The sequence below is a fragment of the Arachis ipaensis genome, chromosome B07 (genome assembly GCF_000816755.2).
Source record: "Arachis ipaensis cultivar K30076 chromosome B07, Araip1.1, whole genome shotgun sequence".
NCBI lineage: Eukaryota > Viridiplantae > Streptophyta > Magnoliopsida > Fabales > Fabaceae > Arachis > Arachis ipaensis.
Genome location: NC_029791.2, coordinates 87,751,127 through 87,771,448, shown reverse-complemented (window position 1 = coordinate 87,771,448; position 20,322 = coordinate 87,751,127). Strand labels below are relative to the sequence as shown.

General features: G+C 37.4%; 1 protein-coding gene across 1 annotated transcript; it reads left to right on the top strand.

The window, feature by feature from the left end:
* LOC110264263 (chlorophyll a-b binding protein CP26, chloroplastic-like) lies at positions 18,752-19,827 on the top strand. The gene is made up of 3 exons (XM_021105991.1): positions 18,752-19,079; positions 19,513-19,597; positions 19,695-19,827. The coding sequence occupies exons 1-3, from the start codon at positions 18,878-18,880 to the stop codon at positions 19,804-19,806; spliced, it is 399 nt and encodes a 132-aa protein (XP_020961650.1). The 5' UTR covers positions 18,752-18,877; the 3' UTR covers positions 19,807-19,827.

Here is a 20,322-nt window from a genome sequence, read left to right as displayed (position 1 = left end):
ATACTTTTCTATTTAATTTCATTATTTCTTGATTATTTTCAATTGAGTCCAATTATTATGTCTTCTCTCTACTCCCTTTACATGTATGCGAAATTGGCATCCATGTCAATGGAGTAGGCTTCTAACTTGGCTTTGGAATTGATTAATATTTAATAGGAGACCCATGGTTTGAAAGACTCAAGAGTTAATTTTGATTGGAAGTTGTTGGCTGGCTCTCTGGCCACTAATGCTAATCCTTCCCAAGGGAGAGGATTAGGACTTGTGAATAGAAGTTGGCTCCCTACTTGAATTTCCTTTATTCAGTAAGGGTTAACTAAGTAGAAACAACAACCTATTACTATAAATCTTGAGAAATTTAACAAGGATAGAACTTCCAATTAATCTTCTCCTAGCCAAGGCTTTTTATTTTAATTACATAAAACCTCTTGTTAATTTTCATTACTTTAATTTATAATCATTTATTTTTCCATTCCTCACCACATAAATTCTCAGAAAATTCATAACCGATAACAAAAACACTTCCCTGCAATTCCTTGAGAGACGACCCGAGGCTTGAATACTTCGGTTATTATTTTAATTTGGGTTTGCTTTAGTGACAAACAAATTTTTGTATAAAACGATTCTTTGTTGGTTTAAAAACTATATTGGCAACGAGGATTTATTGTGAATTCTTTACCACCCAAAAATCCATTCATCACATACCTCACATCAGAGTAAGTAGCTTTGAACTCAACCCTCATCTTATTACTCTGTGCAGTAAAACTACCAGTATTCTAGGCTTTCTCAAGAAGAACCTACTGAATTCCTAGCAAATTTCTTAAATATTGCTGACACAGTACACAATGAGGGAGTAGACTAAGATGTCTACAGATTATTGCTTTTTCCTTTTACTGTAAAGGACCAAGCAAAGAGGTGGTTGGATAAGCAGCTTAGATATAGCTCGAAAATTTGGAAACAGTTAGTAGACAAGTTTTTAAACCAAAACTTCCCTCCAAGAAAGATGACCCAGCTGAGACTAGACATCCAAGGCTTCAAACAAGGAGATAAAGAATCTCTTTATGAGGCCTGGGAGAGGTATAGGAGGATGCTAAGAAAATGCCCTACTGAAATATTTTTAGAATGGGTATAGTTAGACATCTTCCATTTTGGACTTTCAGACATGGCTAGAATGTCTTTGGACCACTTTGCTGGTGGTTCCATACACATGAGAAAGACCATTGGAGAGGCTCAAGAGCTTATTGAGATAGTTACTACTAATCAGCATCTGTATTCATCTATTGAGACCTCTATAAAAGGAGAGGTTAAGGTTGTTTCTACTGAACCTAACCCTCCAGAACAGGATGGCCCATTGACTCAGCAACTGCACGCCCTTGTCCAGCAACTAATATAACTACAAGAGGCTTTGTGAGAAACTCAGGCTTCTAACAGAAATGTAGAAGCCCAACTAAGTCAAACAAGGTAGCAGTTATCTAAGCGGATAAAAGAGGAATGCCAGACTATTCAACTGAAGAGTAGGAAATTCTTAAACACCCAACCACAGTACAACAAGAAAGAAAAGCTAACAAAGGAACATCAGACTGTTGTCCAAGATGTCTCTGAGGGCATTGAATGCCCAAAGAGGAATGTCATTGGCGTTTAATGCCAAGAAAAGGGTATCCATTTCTGGCATTGAATGCCCAATTGAGGACAACAACAAGGGCGTTGAATGCCCAAAAGGGAATAGTAGCCCTGGCGTTAAACGCCTAGAAGGGGGCAGCAATATAGGCGTTGAATGCCCATACCAGGGAGGTCAGTCATATACTGATAACAACCATCCTAAGCAAGCTAGTAACCCTCCTTCCAAAACACAAGGTACTCGGCCTTCCTCAATCAAGTTTCATGAGTACAAGGCCAAGTTATCATACCCTCAAAGACTCTAGAAAGCAGAAAAGGATAGGCAATTTGCTAAATTCTTAGAAGTTTTTAAGAAGCTGGAGATCAAAATCTCCTTTGCAGAGGCTCTTGAACAAATGCCTTCATATGCTAAGTTCATGAAGGAAATACTAAACAATAAGAGGGATTGTAGGGAAGTAGAGACAGTAGCTCTTACTAAGGAGTGCAATGCAGTCATTCAGAGGAACCTTCCTCAGAAACTACAGAGACACCCTAACACTCTCCTCAGAGACACAGAAGTGAATCCAAGAGAAGAGTGTTTGGCCCTTATCACTGAGGCAGAGGCCGAATCTGGAGAGAATTTTGGTGGCGTTGAATGCCAGTGAAGAATATATCACTAGGCGTTCAACACCCAGTCTAGCAGCAAGCCTGGCGTTCAACGTCGGTGAGGAGCCCCTCACTGGGCGTTCAACACCCATTCTGGCAACAGAGCTGGCATTGAACGCCAGCCAGGGAGCACTGGCTGGGTGTTCAACGCCCAGACAGGCAGGCATTCTGGGGCTGAACACCAGTGAGGAACCCCTCATTGGGCATTCAATGCCCAACCAGCCAGGGGAGCTGGTGATGTCCTAAAAACTATCTCTCAACAATTTCCTACCGGCAAGTACACCGGATTATCGTCAAGTAAAAACTTACTATAGAGTGAGGTCGAATCCCACAAGGATTAGTTAGTTGATCAATATTAATTGGAGAATTGTTCTAGTTGAACTGAATCAGAATTGAAATTGGGATTGCAGAATGTAAATTGGCGGGAAACTTAAAGAGCAAGAATGGTAAATGACATAATGTAATTAACAGAAATTAAAAGGGAATGGGGATTGAGCATCAAATTAAGCAACAGAATGTAAAAAGAATGGGTGAGATCAGAATAGGGGATTCATTGGTTTTAGGAGATATTGAACTCTCCGGATCAAATCATTTTCATCTCTTCCTCAATCAATGCATTCATTGAGTTTTCTTGGAATCTTAGATGATTAGATTCCAATGTCTTGGCTCACCAATCTCTCTAAACTTGAATAATTGCCCAATGTCTTGATTTAGTTGCTCATGAGAAGAGATGAAGTTCGGTCACTGATTATACCACACAAATTCATAGATCAAAGTATTGGTAGGATTAAATGTCACAATATCCATCCAGCCCCCAATCTAATCCAATATGAGAAAGCATTTCTAGCATGATTTCCGCATCCCTCTCTCAAGGATCAGAGGAAACCCAATTATGAATAGCTTCTCTGTCAAGACAACTATCCAATTGAATTAAGATTGAAATCTATCTAACAAAATCAAGAGAAAGATAGAAGAAGAAGATGAAAACTATTATTGATCCATTGAATTACAATAGAGCTCCCTAACTCAATGAAAGGGGTTTAGTTGTTCATAGCTCAATTCAAATTACAATGAAAGAAAAGTTCAAAAAGAAATAAAGAAAGTACAAAAGAAACTAAAAGAAAAATACAGAGATGAAATCAGGGAATTGAACTCCCAGAGCCCTCCTCAGGGCCTCCCAACACCCACCAGTATACTATGGTCAAGAGCCATTCCGAGATGTGTACTGAGATGATAGATATGGTAGACTCCCTTGTTGTTACCAACAAGCCCTATCATATACCTATGAACCACCTCCTTAACATAGCAATGAACCACCACACTCACAAACCATCCAAAGTAAAAAGAGTGTGCTTAAGAACTCTAGACACCTCTATCTGGGGATTCTAGCAAAGGTGAATCACAATCTAAAAAGGTTCATTTAGTTAAAGTGTCTGTGGCATTTATGTATCCGGGGGTAATACTGGAAAACAAAGTGCTTAGGGTCATGGCCAAGACTCTAAAAAGCTGTGTTCAAGAATAAAAAAGAACTAAACTAGGAGAGTCAATAATATTATCTGGATTCTAAGTTCCTATAGATGCCAACCATTCTAAGTTTCAATGGATAGTGAGATGCCAAAACTATTCAGAAGCAAAAAGCTACTATGTCCCGCTCATCTAATTATAACTGAGCTTCATTGGAAACTTAGAAATTTATTGTATCTTAATTTTCTTTTTATCCTACTGTATTTTTAGTTGCTTGGGAACAAGCAACAGTTTAAGTTTGGTGTTGTGATGAGCGGATATTTTTTACGCTTTTTAGCATTATTTTCATATAGTTTTTAGTATGTTTTGTTTAATTTTTATTAAGTTTTTATAGGTTTTAGTGCTAAATTCATATTTTTGGATTCTACTTTGGGTATGTGTGTTTTTGTGCAATTTCAGGTAATTTCTGGCTGAAATTGAGGAGCTGGAGCAAAAGTCTGATTCAGAGACAGAAAAAGCACTGCAGATGTTGTCCGGATCTAACCTCCTTGTACTCCGAAGAGCTTTTCTGGAGCTACAGATACTCAAATGGCGCGTTCTCAATGGTTATGGAAATCTAACTTCGAGAGCTTTTCAGCAATGTATAATAGTTTATACTTTGCTTCAGATTAGAAGGCCCAAAACTGGTGTCCAACGCCAGCCTCCTGCCCCCTTCTAGGCGTCCAGTGCCCAAGGAGAAGAGACCAACGTCCAAACACCCAAAGAGGAACCCCTAGCCAGCGTTCAATGCCTTAGAGGCCTCATAACACGTGGATCTCATCAAAGCTCAGCCCAAACACTCACCAAGTGGGCCCCAGAAATGGATTTTAGCACCAAAAATACTGTTTTACCCTTACTAGTCATTAGTTTAGTATTTATAGTAGAAGATCACTCTTTGTTAAGGATCTTCATCCACTTTACACATTTTTCATTGTATTTTCCTTTCAGTATGAGTTTCTAAACCTCCTAGGTTGAGGGGAAGAGCCCTGCTGAGTTCTATGAATTAATAAAAGTATTATTGTTTCTTCTTCGATCCGTGTTTGATTTATTTCTAAAATGCATACTCGTTCTTCAACATGGTGAATAGGATGATCAGTGACTGAGAAACCCCTATTTTATGATTCATCTTGTGCTCAATTAAGTGTTTTTATCAATTCTTCACCCACTTATTCATATGAATTGCATGGCTTTACTATTCCTTCTTTATTTTATGATATATGTGAAAACATGCTTCCTATGCCTTAAAAATATTAATTTTAATTATTATTTATTACCATTCGATGCTGTGATTTGTTTGTTAAGTATTTTCAGGTTTCAGTGACAATCAGCTCTGTTCATGATACTAGGACCGCGTGCCTGACAACCACCCGTGTCTACTTGGGTTCGTGTGAATACATGGCTAGAAAGCACGAATCGCTAGTTTGATTATGCATCTCTCAGACGACTAATCCACGACTTCGTTGGGACTTCTTGAGACACCAGTTCAGCCAATTTTCGGGGAGATTAGGGTCTCTGTTGTATAGGCTAGAATCCAAAGAAGTAACATTCTCTGATACGGAAGATTTGACTTTGTCTATGGCGTTTTGGGTAGGATCGCTAAGAGAATAAACTACTAGAGCTTCACCCTCCGTCAGATTGGATGACCACGGGCAATGGCGTTTGATCTGGAGCAGGGGAGATCAATGACCACGGGCAATGGCATTGATCACATACAGCCTGCCATAGAAGAAATCACTCACAAGCAAATAAGACAGTAATTACCAGAGTTAATTTAGAAAGGCTAAGCAACTCCAATCCTTAACCATATTCCTATTACTGAATCTCACAAATACAAATTATGAATAGTTTGACCTTACATCAGTCCAACTGAATTTTGATTTTGCCTGACTAGGACCTGTAAGATAACCATAGCTTGCTTCAAACCACAATCCTCGTGGGATCGACCCTGACTCACTCAGGTATTACTTGGACAACCCAGTGCACTTGCTGGTATAGTTGTACGAAGGTGTGGGGACTCGTGCACCAATGGCCTCTGTTCTTGTTGCCTCCACGAGTGTCCCTTTCCAACGCCACCTTCTTCGCACAATCCTCAACAACCCTCGGTTTGTTCAGTAACTAAAAAAATATCTGAATCTCTAACGGAGCCACAACACTCATAATGTTTTCCCGAAGACCTCCCTGGTACTTGATGTACTTCCAACCCTCATAGGACTCAAGGACTCCCTAACATACCCTTGAGAACCTGCAAAGTTACTCAAACTTACTGGTATACTCGGCTACAGACATCGAACCTTGCTTCAGCTGCATAGGATCGAACTCTCTGGCCTCCCTTACGAACTCTGGAAAATATTTCTTGAAGAAAGCCGTCTAAAATAAATCCCAAGGAATATTCGTGTTTTGAAGTTACAACAGTCGGCATTCTCCCTGCCACCAATGCTAAGCCTCTCCTGTCAGCTGATAAGCTGCAAACTCTAAAAATTGATTATCGGGGACATGTTGAGTCTGCAGGGTATGCACCATGGCTTGGAACCAGTTATTTACTTCAATAGGATTTGTCATCCCTCTAAAAGTTAGTGGATTAACCTTTAGGAAAGCAGCTAGTGTCATCGGAGCATCTCCTAAGTTGTTCCCGGTCCCTTCTCCGTTTTCATTTCTGGCTGGTTGCCCCAACCTTTCCATAGCTTGCATAGTTGCAGCAGCACTCGCTTGCATCGAGTTCGCCATATTAGTCATCGCCGCCATGAACTCAGAATGCTTATCGGCCGGTTGGTCATCCTCATTATCTCTCTGTGTACATGACCGACCTCATCTGTGAGTTACCATTAAGGGTCCTGTCTAAACCAAACAATCGATATCAAGGGGATCAGTCTCAGTATCTCAAGCCTAGTGCTTCAATTATCCCAAAAAGGCAGTCACAAACAATCATGCTATGCATATCAAACAGATATCCGAAATATCATGAAATAAAAATGACCCAGCATTTGTAATAAAGCACAATCGGTTCATCCTTCAGGCTCACAAAGATGAACGTGTCTTAAAGTAAGCCTCTAAGGCAACAAGATACAATATACAAAAGTGAGAGAATAGTAAAGAAAAAATACAAAAAGATAACAAGCGATCCTCTTCTCTTTCACCATTCCACAAAGTCACTGAGGTGGATTGCCACCTGCATATGAAAAACAACAACAACATACGGTATGAGAACCGGAGGCTCTCAGTATGGTAACAGTGCCCAATAGATATGATATAAGGTTCCAGGATGCCAAAGGCAATACTAGAACTTCATATCGATTACAAGATATTCAAGCTTAAAGAAATATATAACTTAAACCAATAATAGGGTAATCCAACTTAAGGGAATTCTAATCTAATAGAAACAACGCTATCTCACAACCTTCGCCATCCTATTCTCCAGGTGATTCCATCACCACCGCCTACCGAACCTCCTCAATCACAGTAGAAAACACACGTAGATGCAAGCAAGTAAAACACAGCCAATATACATTTACAGCAAATAATGCAGGAAGCAAATAGGCATGTTATACATTTAGGCAACAGATGCAATTAGGAAAAGAAAACAAACACATCGTAAATGCACATGATGAATGCCTGTCCTATTGGCTGTTATATCACTTGTCGGTTCAACTGCCAACGCGACACATCCCCTTGAGATGTCACCTTTGGGTCACTAATAATTGGTACCCTAGGGATATAGTGCCCGGCACACTCTTATGAGTCAAAAGGATGCGAGCGGGTTACTCAGCCTTAGACCTCACATCTTAACATTAGCGAGATTAACCACCATCCTTATACTGGCACCGGAACCTCGACAAACAGGATTAACCACCGTCCTTGCCAAGCACATAATGACTCATCAATCTCAGTATATCAATAATGTATAATCAATCTCAGTGATCACTGCTCATACAGCACAAGTTCTTTAATACTCATCTCATCAATCTCATCAACCACAATCATTCATTTCCAAGTTCCAAACTCATCATCAGTTCTCAATTTCACAAGTTCATCATCAATCTGGCACTCCATCAACTCACATAATAAATCCATCCAACATACATAACAGGACTAAGTCACTATCTTTTAAACTCACTAACAAAAAATACCAATTTTAGATCACCTAACTCATTCTCACTAGTCTCAAAGCCTAAACATTAATTATGAGTCTTAAATAGAGGTTAGAGAAGTTTAAAAAGCTAGAAGAACCATTAAAATGTCAAGAAAACAAGTTTTCAGCAAAATAGGGGGTATGCGTACGTACGCATGGGTGTCAAATTTCCAAAGTCGCTGCGTATGCTGGCATGTGATGTATGAGCATCTTTTTATTATTTTCTTATTATTTTAGATATAAATTTATTGAGTTTTATTTAGATTTTAGTGTTTGAACCCTATTTGGATGCTACTTTAAAAGGGAAAAGATTTAGCCCTTCGGGGGGATCTCTTTTATCTTCTCTCTTCAAAACTTTCACATTTTCTAAACCCTAGTTTTTTTCTCACAATCATGAGCCACTAAACCTCCTCGATTAAAGTTAGGAGCTCTGTTTATTTCTATGGATTAAGATAATTATTGTTCTATTTTAATTAATGTATTGATTCAGTTTTAGGGAATATTTTTGTTCTTCATCTTATGAATCTGGGTGGAACGGAAGTATGACCCTTATTCTAATTGAGTTCTTGTAAACCTTGGAAAAGTAATTTACCTGAACAATAACTTGAAAACAAATTCTCCTAAATCACTAATTATCTGGACTTAATGGGATACGTGTCATATAATCCTCTTATATTTGGATAATTAGGGTTTCTATGGCACATAAACTAGTTTTGAACTTAACCCTCTAATTGGAATCAAGTGACCAAGGAATTGGCAGTTGATGAAGGTTAAAGGAGACTAAAAAGGTCTAAGGAATTAGGGTTTAGTCACATATAGTTTGCCATGAATTGAATCTTGCATGATTAAAATGGTTAGTAATAAATTTTGTTCTTCATCTTATGAATCTGGGTAGATCAGAAGAATAACCCTTATTATATATGTGTTCTTATGATTCTTGGAAGAGTTATCTCACTTGAACACTAGCTTAAAAGTAATTTCCTCCCAAATTGCTAATTACTTGGACTTAACGGGATACGTGACATATAATCCTCTTATATCTGGATAATTAAGGTTTTTGTGGCCTATAAACTAGAATTAAACCTAACCCTCTAATCGAAATTAAGTGACCAAGACATTGGCAGTTAACTAGGTTAGAGGAGACTAAATCACTAAGACGTTAGCGTTTAGTCACTGACAGTTTGCCACGAAATGAATCTTGCATGATTAAATTAGTTGGTAGGAAAACTTAATCCGGAAGAATAAACATCTACAATACCTTAACTATTTTCTCACATATATTTCACACTAATTCTACTATTTTCTTGTTTTATTCTCTACTCTAGTGTTTTAATGCTTTTGAACCCCAAAACACCAATTTCTGCTTGCCTGACTAAGTGAGTCATTCGACTATCATTGCTCAGTCCATCAATCCTCATGGAATTGACCCTCACTCACCTGAGGTATTACTTAGTACGACCCGTTGTACTTGCCGGTTTAGTTGTGGACATTCTAATTCTGCCACCAAGTTTTTGGCGTCGTTACCGAGAATTGAATGTATAATTGACAACTACCAGTTGTTTGATTGCTTAGATTAGACATTCTTAATTTTAATTTTTATTTATTTTTATTCTTTAATTTTTAAAAATTTAATCTTAGTTTGTTTAAAAATTCTTTCTGTTCTTTCTTCTTTGCTTTTCTGTTTACCACATGGTGCGTTTAATTTTATTTTGTATTTTGTGTTAAGGAAAACAATAGAGAGAGATCACGTGGGTTACTACTCACACCTAAGGAGTAACTCATATTATTGTGGATGGAGAAACTACTTGAATTTTGGTTGGGAAAATCAAGACCAAAGAAATTTTAGTGATTCATATTCCATCTATCAAGAACTATAATCTCCTTATTCATATCAAGAACTACCATCTCCATATTCACACCAAGAACCACTACCTCTCTATCCATATCAAGAACTATTATCTTTTTGTTCATATCATGAACCATCACCTCCTTATTCGTACTAAGAACCATCGTCTTTTGATCTTTCCTGCCAAAAAATATAGTAAACAATAGATAAAATTTTGCAAAAATTTCCAACCTCACCCCTGCTTACTCATTTCAAAAACTTTCACCATATGAACTTGCCTTAACACAACCCTCTCAAAATTCACAAAATACATTTTATAACCCACAAAACTCCTTTGATACCCTCTAATTCACTCTCAACACAGCACCCATTCCACAAAATCCTTCCAAACTTTCATCTCTGGAGCTGGTCATGAACAATTCTTTCAAGATGTCAACATCTTCATTGAAGAGTCTAGAGCCTCGAGAAGATATATAGAAGTGCAAATGGCTCGGATGACATAATCTCTTGCTGATAGAAAGGCCATGAGCTTGAAGAGTGGAATAGTGTTTTGCAAGAACAATGAAGGCCAACTTGAGGTGACAAGGGAGGAGTTAGAAGTGCAAGAGCAAGATCAAGAGGCCCCTGTATCAAGTGAAATTCTAATAAAGAAGGAGGCAGTGGAGGAATACAAGCCTAGGATTCTATATCCGCAGAGGCTACAAGAGGTGGCAAAAGAACATGCAAAGTCCCTCTCAAGAGAATCATTTCAAACTCATACAAAAAAAGGAGGAGAGTAACCAAGGGAGTCCATACTCCAATGAATTAGGAAAGTGCATGGTGGTTGATTTAATTAAACCGCCAATCCAAGAAGTTCTTGATGAAGGGGATACTCTAACCATTACACAACACCAAAGCCTTGAAATCAGAGAGGTGAAGGCCATAAAGGAAAGTACTGGAAAGGGGATTGTAACCAAGAAACAAAAGATAATATCCATGAAATAGAAAAAAGCAATCCAACCCTTACCCCAACAAGCAAGGTGAATCAAGCTAATAACAATAAAATAAAGCTTGTTAGGAGGAATTTAAATCTGAGGGCACTAATTTTCTCCTCTCCTTCCTTGGAGTCATTTCTTTTAATCAACTGGAAGAAGAGGAAGAAAATTCAAGAATAGCTATCAAGCTAGTGACATTGCAAGAAGTGCTTGTTGGGAGGCAACCCAACCCTCAATATCCTTTGATTTTGTGTTCATTTCGATTTTCATTTATTTATGATTTTTATTCATACTTTCTCTTCCATTATTAATGTTTGTGGTCATGCAAAGTCTTTAAAGCAGGAATAGGAAGAATCTGAAGGAAGAACAGAAAACCATAGAGAGGAGTTCATTCGGGTGATCTGGCGCTAAATGCTAGGCTGGGCGTTCAACGCCAGAAATGGCACAAATTTCAAGAAACTCTCTGTTTTGGTGGGCATTTAGCGCCAGAAATGGCATGAAAAGTGGAGTTGCTTCTGTTTGCTTGGCACTAAGCACCAGGAACGTTGGCTTTTAGCTCCCAAGATGGCACAATTTTCAAAAAGTATTCGGCTTGTCCTGCGCTAAGGCGTTTAGTGACGAGCCCTCGTTTCTAAAAAAAATTTCTTCTTTCCCTTTTATCACTCCCTTCTTTCTTTTGCAATAATCTTTTTTTTACTCATCCATGCGTTTTTTATGCTCCTTCCCATTTTCAGTTTTTCTTTTCTTGGAGACAAGCAAACTTTTAAGTTTGGTGTTGTAGAGCGAGCTCTCTATTTATATTATCATCAATTGCACCAAAGGGAGGCAAATAATCTTCACAGAAGCACAACCTAAGGAATGAGATGGCCACCAAAAACTGAGGCGGTTAAGTTCCTTTTTGTTCTTACCTCCCTTCTTGTTCTTATTTTATTATTTCCTATTTTATGTTGTTTATTTTCTGTCCTTTACATGATTTTCAATATCTTTAGTCTTTTAGTTTATATAAAAGTGACATTCTTGCATACACATGCCAGTGTCACGTACGCGAGAGTGCTTGGCAGTAGCCAACCCCTACGTCGTGTGCACTATCAGCGTACGCAGGCATTTTTTCCCTTACAAAAATTTAAAAGCTGGAGAAATCAGATTTTCGTATCAAACTTCAAACGCGCATAACTTCTTCGTTTTAAAATATGTTTCATCCATTCTTTGAACGTCTTAAAGCTCTCAGACCCGACTTTCATTTAAATGAAATTTCATCAAAATTGAGGATCTGGAACACAAGTTATGCCTCTTCAAAGTTCATAAAAAATAAGGTTTTACCAAAACTTGCAAAGTTCTCTAGTTTTCCAAAACTTCAAACCAAACCAAATCCATACAAAAATCAATTCTAATCTTACTCATTTCTACACATTTCCAATTACACTCCATCATTATTCAACCACACCATACCTAACCATTTAGTTTCAGGATTAACAACTACTTCTACAACTTCCACTCTTAATCCGCATCATTTATCAACACCAATCAATGTTCATCATCAATTATCAACAATATCATTATTCATCATCAATCATCAACATCAAAACCCTCAACAATCATCATCAATCATCAATAATCATCAACAACCAATATCAATTCAATCCTATCCTAAGGTCCACTAGCCTAAGTTTCACGAAACATTACATACTACCTAAAGGAAACCAAAACCATACCTTGGCCGATTTTCAACACGTAGAAAACACCAAAATTAACTTCCAAACAAGCTTTCACAAAGCTTTAGCCACCAAAGTCAATCCAAATGCCACAACCAACTCAAAAAATCACCAAATTTAAGCTATACACATTTAATATACCACAATTAATATATAGGACTCACAAATACACCAAAATGTAAGAACCATAATCGAATTAAACGTTTAGATAAAATAAAATAATAAGTGTCCAAAATAGGTTAAAAAATTTAAAAATGTTAATTAGAAAATTTAAAAGTGAGATTTGGATTCAGAAGATTTTTCCAAGTGGGAAAATGTAATTTTCTACGAAACATTACGTAAAAATGCGTATCGGTGATTTAGCCGGCAGTACCAACTTAAGTTTGTCCGGCACTGCTTGAGAGAAAATAAAACAATAGAAAAACTTAGGAAAATATTTAGAATTAAAAATCAGGCACTAATTCTAAAGGTTTTGGCCCGAAGTTGGGCCAAACGAACCTAAAATGCTGCGCAGTTAGACCGAGCCCAAGTTGGGACTAAGGCCCAACATATAAATACACATTTAATGAGCTTTTAGCTCATTTCAGCACACACAAGAGAGGGGGCACTGGTTGTGAGAGAGGAGAGTGAAGAACACAAAACACTATTCATCATCACCTTGTTTTGCTCATAACTTGAGCTTTGGTGCTTCGATTCACGTGCTATTTGCGGGCACGCAAAGCTCTCATTGAGCTCGTCATTTCTATTTAAACAAAGTAGGTAAGAACTCAAAATCCATGTGCTAGTTTTCTTCCCTAACAGTTTTGCATTTTTGGGTTTGGTTTTTGAATAGATTTTGTGATTTTGGTTGTTTAGGGGTGACCTAGCATTGGAATATTGTTGGGTTTTTCCCCTAAAACCATCAGGTAAGGTGAGTCTCTTCAAAACCCTTGTGGTTTGATGTTTTGGTTAGCCCTAGTATTGATTTTGGTATTTTATATGATGTTAGATTGAGGTTTGGAGATTATTGGAGTTGTTTTGGCTACTTGGAGCTTTGAGATTGAGTTTGAAGCTTTCGGATTAAGCTTGGTGGCCTTGTTTTGGTGTTTTGTGCGTGTTGGAAATTAGCCAAGGTATAGTTTTAGTTTTCTTTAGGTAATATGTAATGTTTCATGAAACATAGGCTAATGGACCTTAGGGTAGGATTGAGTTGATATTGGTTGTTAATAAATGTTGTTAATTAATGTTGATTGTTGAGAATATTAATGATGATAATGGGTATTGAATATGATTTTTGATTTTGATCACGTTGGGTGGTGATTGCGGGTTTAATGGTGATTGAATTGAGGAATGAGAATTATCATGGATTTGAGTGAATGATTGGTGATGCTTTGTAATGTTTATGTTGAAAGAATTTAAGGAAATTGTGAGGATTGAATGGTTTTGATAGCTATGTGATTGAGAAGTGGTTGGAGAGTGCACATTATGGATTTTGGATTTCTTTTATGTATGTTTAAGTTGGTTTGGTTTTGGAGTTTGGAAAACTATAGGCTTTTACAATGTTTTAGTAAAACCTTATTTTTGATAAACTTTGACAAGCCATAACATGGCTTCCTAACTCTTAATTTCGAAAAAAACTTGATTCAAATAAAAATTGGGTCCGAGAGATTTAAGACATTTGAGGAACGGATGAAAAATGTTTTAAAACAAGAAAGTTATGGGTGTTTGAAGTTCGGTACTAAAATCTGAACTCTACAGCTTTTCAAAAATTTTCTAAGTGTAACATGCTGTTTTGAGGACTCACGTACGCAAGTGTAACATGCGTACGTGACATGGGCATTTTTGACACCCCCGCGTACTAATAAACCCTAATTTTGTGGTTTATCCTGTGTTGAATTTAGTGGATTTTATCAACTTATCTCACATTTATTCAATGATATAGCATGGTTTTGTGAATTTCTCCTAAATTGCACTTAAGAGTAAAAACATGCTTTTTAGGCTCTTAATTTGCTAAATTTAATTCACTTTAATTCCATTCGATGCCTTGATGTGTTTGTTAAGTGATTTCAAGTTTTGAAGGCATAGATTGGATTGAAGGAATGAAGAAAAAGCATGTAAAAGTGGAGACTTCATGAAGAAATGAAGTTTGGAAATCTCTCCAGTTTTGCGTACGCATGACCAAAAATTCGCCAATCAATGCGTACGCGATACCCACGCATATGCGTGACACTTGTCATGTGACCTCATTAAAGAAACACGCTGGGGGCAATTTCTGAGCTCATCCAAGCCCAAATCCAACTCATTTCTGAAGTATTTGAAGCCAAATTCAAGAAGGAACAAGGGTAAGCAATTAGGGTTGTGTAGAAACATGTCTTAGGTCATTTTCTACAGAGAGAAGCTCCATTTTCTCTCTAGAATTAGGGTAGATTTAGGTTAATTTCATCTTAGATTTAGGTTTTTCTCTTACTTTAATTTACTTTTCCTTGTAATTTCTTGTTATTACATCCTTGCTCTCTTAATTTTACTTGTTATTTTCTTTATTTGGTCACTTTTATGTTCATGCACTATTGTTGGATTTGGATTTTTTTAATGCAATTTTGATGTTTTTATGTTATTGATGTTTATTTGAGTTGTTCTTATTATTTTCTTGCTTTTGGTAGCCTTAGATTTTATATTTCTTGCAATTTTATTATGTTTTTACTTTCAAGCACACCAAGTATTTGATAAAATGCTTGGCTTAGTTTTAGAGTAGATTTTGAGCATTCTTGGCTTGGAAAGAGAAGCTAGGTAATCTTTAGTCATTAATACCCAACTTGTGTTGGTGATCTAGAGTTATTAGTTAATCTTGTTTCCATTGACATTATTTATGGATTGGGGTTAACTAGGCATATTTGACTTTTTCCCAGAGATAACGTAATAAGCTTAACTCTTGGTAATTATTGTGTTATGATTAATGACTAGGATAGAAAACCTTGATTCTCAATCCTTGCCATGAATGTCTCTTTAGTAATTCTTATCTTTAGTTGTTTTCTTTATTTTCTTGTCATTTAGATTCTTGTCTTCTTAATCGCAAACCACCCCATGAATCTCATAACCGATAACATGCATACCTCATTGCAATTCCTTTGAGAGACGACACGAGATCTAATACTCTCGGTATTTTTATTGATTTGCACTTGTGACAAACAAAATTAAACTTTAATTGTGAGAGTTAGTTGTCGGTTTGGACTATACTAGCAACGGAATTAATTTTGAAACTCCGAGCCGACATAATTCTCTACATCACGTACGCAGACAGGGCATGCATACGCATGATCCCTGTTTGCTGAAAACTTGTTTTTCTTCATTCCAATAGTTCCTCTAGCTTTCTAAAATTCATTAACTTCTATTTAAGACTTATAACTAGTGGTTAGGCCTTGAGACTATTGAGTTTGAGTTAGATGAATTAAGATTAGATAATTCTATTAAGAGTTTAAAGATAGATACTTAGGCTTGGGAAGTTCTATGGATGGAATACCTTGAGTGTGTTGGTAGAGTGTCGAAGTGACAATGATTTGGGAAACATGATTGATTGAGGTGGTTGGAATTGATGAGATGAATATTGTTGGATTTGTGCTATGGGCAATGATCATTGGGACTAATTTATATACTATTAATTTACTGAGATATGGTAAGTTGTTATGCACCTCGGGGAAGGACAGTGGTGAATCTTGTTTATCGAGGTGGCGCACCGGCATAGGAGCTGTGACAGTCTCCTGCCTACGTTCAGATGTGAAGATTGTGGTAGTCTCCTGCTCACATAACCTTCTCTGCCGCCAGAGTGGACTCGGGCACTATAACCCAAAAGAGTGTGTCATGCACTATATCGACGGGCGCAAGAAAAAGTCTTGGACATTATGCACCAGGAAGCGCAAAGAAAGAGTGAGTGGGGCACTATATCCCTAGTCGTGGCAGAAAGGCTACATCTAAAAAGATGTGTCAAGTTCGCAGTTGAACCGACAAGTAATATCACAAGCCAAATAGGATAGACATTCATCATATGCATCTTTTACATGCTTGCCTGCTTTGATTACTTGAGTTATGCTTCCACATCCCTATCTCAATATCCAGCTCCCGCAAACCCTAATCCCAATCTGACTGTGCTCTCCGCGCCACCGCCCCGCCGCCGTTGCAGCAGCACCATCCAACCTTCGCCTATGTGTCGCCTCAAGTCTTCGCTGGGCCTCCCTTCGCGCCTCCCGCCACCCCCTCCTTCCGGCCGCTGCCTCTTCAGACCCCGCACTTCTTTCCGCTGCCAAATCCATCCGGAGGCGCTGCTCCGCCGAGCCTTGCATACCAGAACCGTCGATTCCACCGCCTGGTGATAGCTCTGTGGCTGCAATGGCTACTGGCGTCACCTCTGCTGCCGGTGGCGTTGCGGTTCCGGCGTCTGTGCCGCACATGCAGCCTATGATGTCGTATTAGGTTCCTCCTGGCAAGCACGCCAACCCAAACGATTACGCCGCCATCGCGGGTGCTCCTCAAACGGCTGTACCTCCTGCTTGTGGGTCTTGTTGCTTCCATAGTTCAATTGTTTATTATTGTTAATTACTCAATTACTATTATTTCTATTTTTTATATTTTGCGATTATGCGTGTTTGTGCGTTTAGTGCTTGTTCCAAATCGTTGATGTCAATCGTTAGAAGAGAAAGAGAGAAGGTACAAGATCTTCAAGGATAACCTACGGTTCATTCACGAACATAACAGCACTGGGAACAAACCCTACAAGCTTGGCTTGAACAAGTTCGCCGATTTCCCCAATGAAGAGTACAGAGCCAGGTACCTCAGCACCAAACCCCGCAGCTCCTCCCAGCAACAGCGATTGCTCTCTGGCAATAGGAACTGTGACCGTTATGCATTCCGTGATGAGTTGCCTACTTCTGTTGATTGGATGTAGAAGGGCGCTGTCTTCCCCCTTAAGGATCAAGGCCAATGTGGTTAGCACATTAAATTAGGGTTTAATTTTGATGCTCTATAATATTAATTCCCCTAAAAGAATTTGATTTGATGTTTTGGGTTTTGTTGTGAAGGGAGTTGTTGGGCATTCTCAACAATTGCTGTGGTGGAAGGGATCAAATAAAATTGTGAAGGGGGAGTTGATATCTCTGTCAGAGCAAGAGTTGGTGGACTGGTTCTGGTAATGCTTCTAAAATTTTTTTTCTAAACTAGGATTAAGGTCTAAGCTTTGTTATTATAATTTATAATGCTAGATTTGTTCAGAACTTGTTATTATAATTTATAAGGTTGATTTGTTGTTCTGAACTTCTAAATATTGTTGATTTGTTCTCTTTGTTTGTTTCTGATATGTTTTGATTTTAATTACATAAAATGTTGATTTGTTCTCCAAGTTTGGGTCTGATTTATTCTGAATTTAATTAAAATATGTTTTGATTATTGTTGCTTTGTTCTCCTTGTTTGTTTTTTATTTATTCTGATTTTAATTGAAACATGTTATGATTATTGTTGATTTGTTATCCTTATTTGGTTCTGATTTTAATTGTGCAAATTTTGATCTGTTTTAGAGATTTATTTGTTCTTTATCAAATTATGGATTTGGATGGTTTTGATTTGGTGTAATATGATCATCTTTACCGCTTCCTTGTCGTGATACTGAAGGGCAAGGTTTGTTTTTCCCTCTTTTATCTTTCTCAGTGGTAAGATTATTGCTGGTTTTCCTTCTTTATAAGGTGAAAATCCAGTGTGTGATTAAGCTTGATTAAATTTAGCTGGAGCTCATTAATCTTTGTGATCAATTTTGTCCAAATATATTATTAATTTGCTTGTGTATGATTAAACCTTGTTACTTTGTGAAAGAATGAACTAATTAACAGCCTTAATTTGCTTCTGTTTTGCTTGTCATTTAGGTTCACTAATCCATCTTCATTAAACACAATGTAATAAGTGCCTCACTGCCTTGCATGTAATTATTTGTAGTTCTTAATTTATCTCAGAGTTCCACTGACTCACCAATTCCAACCATCAAAACCCTAACTTGGATCCGTACCCTTCAACATGGCTTCTGGTAATCACCTCCTCCTACTTATTTTTCTAATCTGTTTTTTCAATTTTAATAAGCTTGGATTTTTATTTTTTATTTTAGTGCATTGAAAACCCTATCTGAACTAAGCAATGAAGCACTTTCTTGTAATTGTTGAATGTGTATGTGTGTTTTTCAACGTGTCTGTGACGATGCTATTGTTTTGACCAGTTTCAGCAAATGTCAAAATTCATGAAAAAATTGTGAAGCTAAGTAATGCCTATCAAATGTGGATTTTCACAATTATTGTTTATGTACTATAATAATATTGTTGCTTATGTGAATGCTTCATGAAATTACCACCTGAAATTGGAAATTTAGAGAAACTTGAGAAGCTTGATCTTGATGAGACTCAGATCACACATCTGCCAAAAGAGGTCCAGAAGATATTGAGGTTAGAACATGGCTTCAATTGGGGTGTCAGAGATGCTTGAAAACCCCATCAAGTTGAGTGGTGCAGCAAGGTCAGCACCATCAGCTTCTAGCCCTGCCACCTTAGAGACTATGGCTCTCTTTGGTAAGAAGAAGGCAGCACCACCTCCTCCTTCAAAGAAAGCTGTTGTTGCTATCACTCCTGCCAATGATGAACTCGCTAAGTGGTATGGTAAGTGGTTGCTCTTATCTTCACATCCTTTCTTTCTTTTGTTCTTTACCATATCTAATCTAGTTACTAGAAAAACTTCTACATGAACTAGTTTTTATTAAATTACTAGTATTCTTTTAGCGAAAATTCAGTATAGAATATGCAAATAAACTGAGAGAACCAAAGTAGCTAACAAGTCCATAGAGTATAGACATGGTTGTGTTCTTTTGACAATGTAATTTTTTGAAATATGGTATCAGAGAAAGGAAGAGAAGGAACTAACAAAGTTTGACTTAGCAGTAAGAGGATGGTAACTTATTGCTATAGCTTATAATCTCCTAATTAATCATAATTAAGTTCTTGTAATGAGCTAACAAAGTTTTTTTTATATACTCTAGTTGTACAATTTAAGGTAGGAAACTAGTTTCTGATCATTGCTTCCATTTGGTGACAGGTCCTGACAGAAGGATCTTCTTGCCAGAGGGTCTCTTGGACCGATCCAAGATCCCACCATACTTGACTGGAGAAGTGCCCGGAGAGTATGTGGATTCTTCTCTAGCTAGTCTCCTTTGAATCACAAACATTGTGAAACTTTGGCTTGTTTTGCTTAAATTTTTTTTATATTTGTTGATGCAGCTATGGTTATGATCCTTTTGGTCCCAGCAAGAAGCCAGAGGACTTTGCCAAGTATGTCTTAACACTTTTTTTCAAACTTGATATATATCCTTTTGGTCACATTAGTTTATGAACTGCTTTTAATACATTTATTATTTTAAGTATACTGGTTAATCCCTTTTTTCCGATGTTAAATTGCTCTCTAGTATGCTTGGCAAGTAAATCCACTTTATTGAATGGGAATGATCATCTTTCTTGTTCAAGAATTGGTTTCAAGTAGAAAATGAATGTATATATGCATGCATTAAGAGATGAACAAAGAACTATATCTCTGTTCTCTCCTTGTTTAAGTGAATGCTCATTAGCTCAGGAGCTTGTGTTGGAAAATTTACTCATAATTAATGAGACTGAGCTTATATTTATGCAGTATAATTAAATGGTTTTGCAGGATTCTGGCAAAAGTTGAAAACTTTGCTGCTAATTATAATGAGACTGAGCTTATATTTAAAAAATTGGCTTATTTTCTTAATTTTTCTTTTTTGTTTCCTTGGACATAAGTTGGCTTATTAGTCAAGGCAATCAAGTTTATGTATCTATCTTACTTGTATATGTTCACTTTTAGTTGCTAGAATTCCTTAGTTATTTTTCC